This window comes from Loa loa, assembly GCF_000183805.2.
Source record: "Loa loa unplaced genomic scaffold supercont3.926, whole genome shotgun sequence".
Classification (NCBI taxonomy): domain Eukaryota; kingdom Metazoa; phylum Nematoda; class Chromadorea; order Rhabditida; family Onchocercidae; genus Loa; species Loa loa.
The window spans coordinates 1-1,683 of record NW_018109106.1 but is presented as its reverse complement, the minus strand read 5'-3'; the positions used below and the strand labels follow the sequence as shown (position 1 = coordinate 1,683).

The 1,683-nt window shown below is 31.0% G+C and overlaps 1 protein-coding gene across 1 annotated transcript in view; it reads left to right on the top strand.

Annotated features, from left to right (window-relative positions):
* LOAG_19018 (hypothetical protein) overlaps positions 1–468 on the top strand; it is a gene marked incomplete at both ends in the record, with an annotated part of 2,839 nt that extends 2,371 nt beyond the window's left edge. Inside the window, one exon of the mRNA XM_020451675.1 lies at positions 325–468. Within this exon, the coding sequence (XP_020304524.1) occupies positions 325–468 (144 nt within the window). The remainder of the gene's footprint in view (positions 1–324) is intronic.
* Between the last annotated feature and the right edge of the window lie 1,215 nt (positions 469–1,683).

Below are 1,683 nucleotides of genomic sequence, written 5' to 3'. Positions count from 1 at the left end.
GAAATTAATAAATTCAATTGAATTCATTAGGACTCAACGATCTTTAATACGGGAAAAGTGATCTGGCATTTGCAAAAGCAATGTGAAAATCTTTCAAATGTATGAAGGTTGAGAGATCGAAAAGTTCTCCATTTGCCATACCATCCTTAACAGGGTAATCTAGCAGTGATATGGTCCTAATTATTTAATAAGTAATGACGAATCTTTCCAGTTGTTCTTCTTTTAAGTGGAAATATGCTTAAGTTATTCCATTAATTTCGAAATGATTTGATAAAAAATACAAAAAGTTACGGTAGGTTAGGTGGAATAAAAAGTTTTTTACAGATGCTTAAATCACTTCTGGAGGTATTACAAAGTATGGAAGAGATGCAAACAAAAGATGGTGACAATATGAAACTATTAACAGCACGAAGCACAACGCTAACAGCAAATGTACGACAATTGCTATCAACTGTACCATATGCATAAATAATATATTTCGTATATTCGCATTTTTTATTTCCATAAAACGTGTAGAAAGAAATAAAGTATTTATTTATTGTAATATTACAATATCCAACACTTGCTGTAATTACGGTAAGTCAAGAATGTTACGTCAAGGTAAGGTTAATTGATTCGAAAGCAATAAGATTTATCCAAGCAATGAGGGGATCTTCCAAATGTATGAAGGTTGAAAGGTCGAGAAGTTTCGGTCGCTATTCCACTCCTTTTTGATACAAGCATTCTAGGACTATCGAAATGTTGTAGAGCTATAATGATGATTGGAGAGTATGTTAATTGAACTGAACTGAACTATTCGACCAAGAACTGTAATATGCAAGATTGTATTGAAATGTAAAGTGATAAGGAGTGTGATATGAAGATAATGGGTAAATGCAGAAGACAAATTTGAGGTTGTATTGAAAATTCGATGGAAAAATACTTTAATATGAATCAAAAATAATTGGTTGAATTGATGAGGTACAATGGAATATACAAAACATTTGAAAAAAAAAAAGTAATGAAAACAATTGAGTCACTCAAAATGTTTAGAATTCATTTCTAAACGATGAAATATTATTCAAAAAGGAATGGAAAAGAACCCGTAACAATTTTGAAACAGTACATACAAAATTGTAAAATAGGCAAGTATACTGAGCACATAAATCAATTTCTTCTTCTTCTTCACAAATTTTTACATCAGATATTTAAGGCAACACATGCTGGCAATTGACAGTACACATTGATCACAGATTCAGAATGATTGCTTCAATCGGGATTCCGTAAAAATTTATTGTATCAGCAAAACTCAATCAGGACAAACATATTTTCTTCAAAATCTTTTGCTTACACAAATTCAAATGATATTATTGTTTGGGCGAAAAGCTAGCACCTATTATTTTCAGGTCTAAATTATCTAAAACCCAACAACAACGGCAAAACTATGCGACATTAAAGTGGGAAACATATGCAACCTGACAATTTTGATGACAACAATATGTTAATGAAGATGAAATGACGAAAGACTCAGATCGATTAAAGTGAGAAAATATATTTCGGTAAGGAAAAAAGATTAAGAGTTAACACCTTGGAAACTCAGAAGGAGCAGAAAAATTTCAAATCTGATGCCTCTTTTTTTCAATCTTCTCCTTTCATCTCACTTTTCAAAAAATACCAAAAGTAAATGACTGGTCATTCATATAT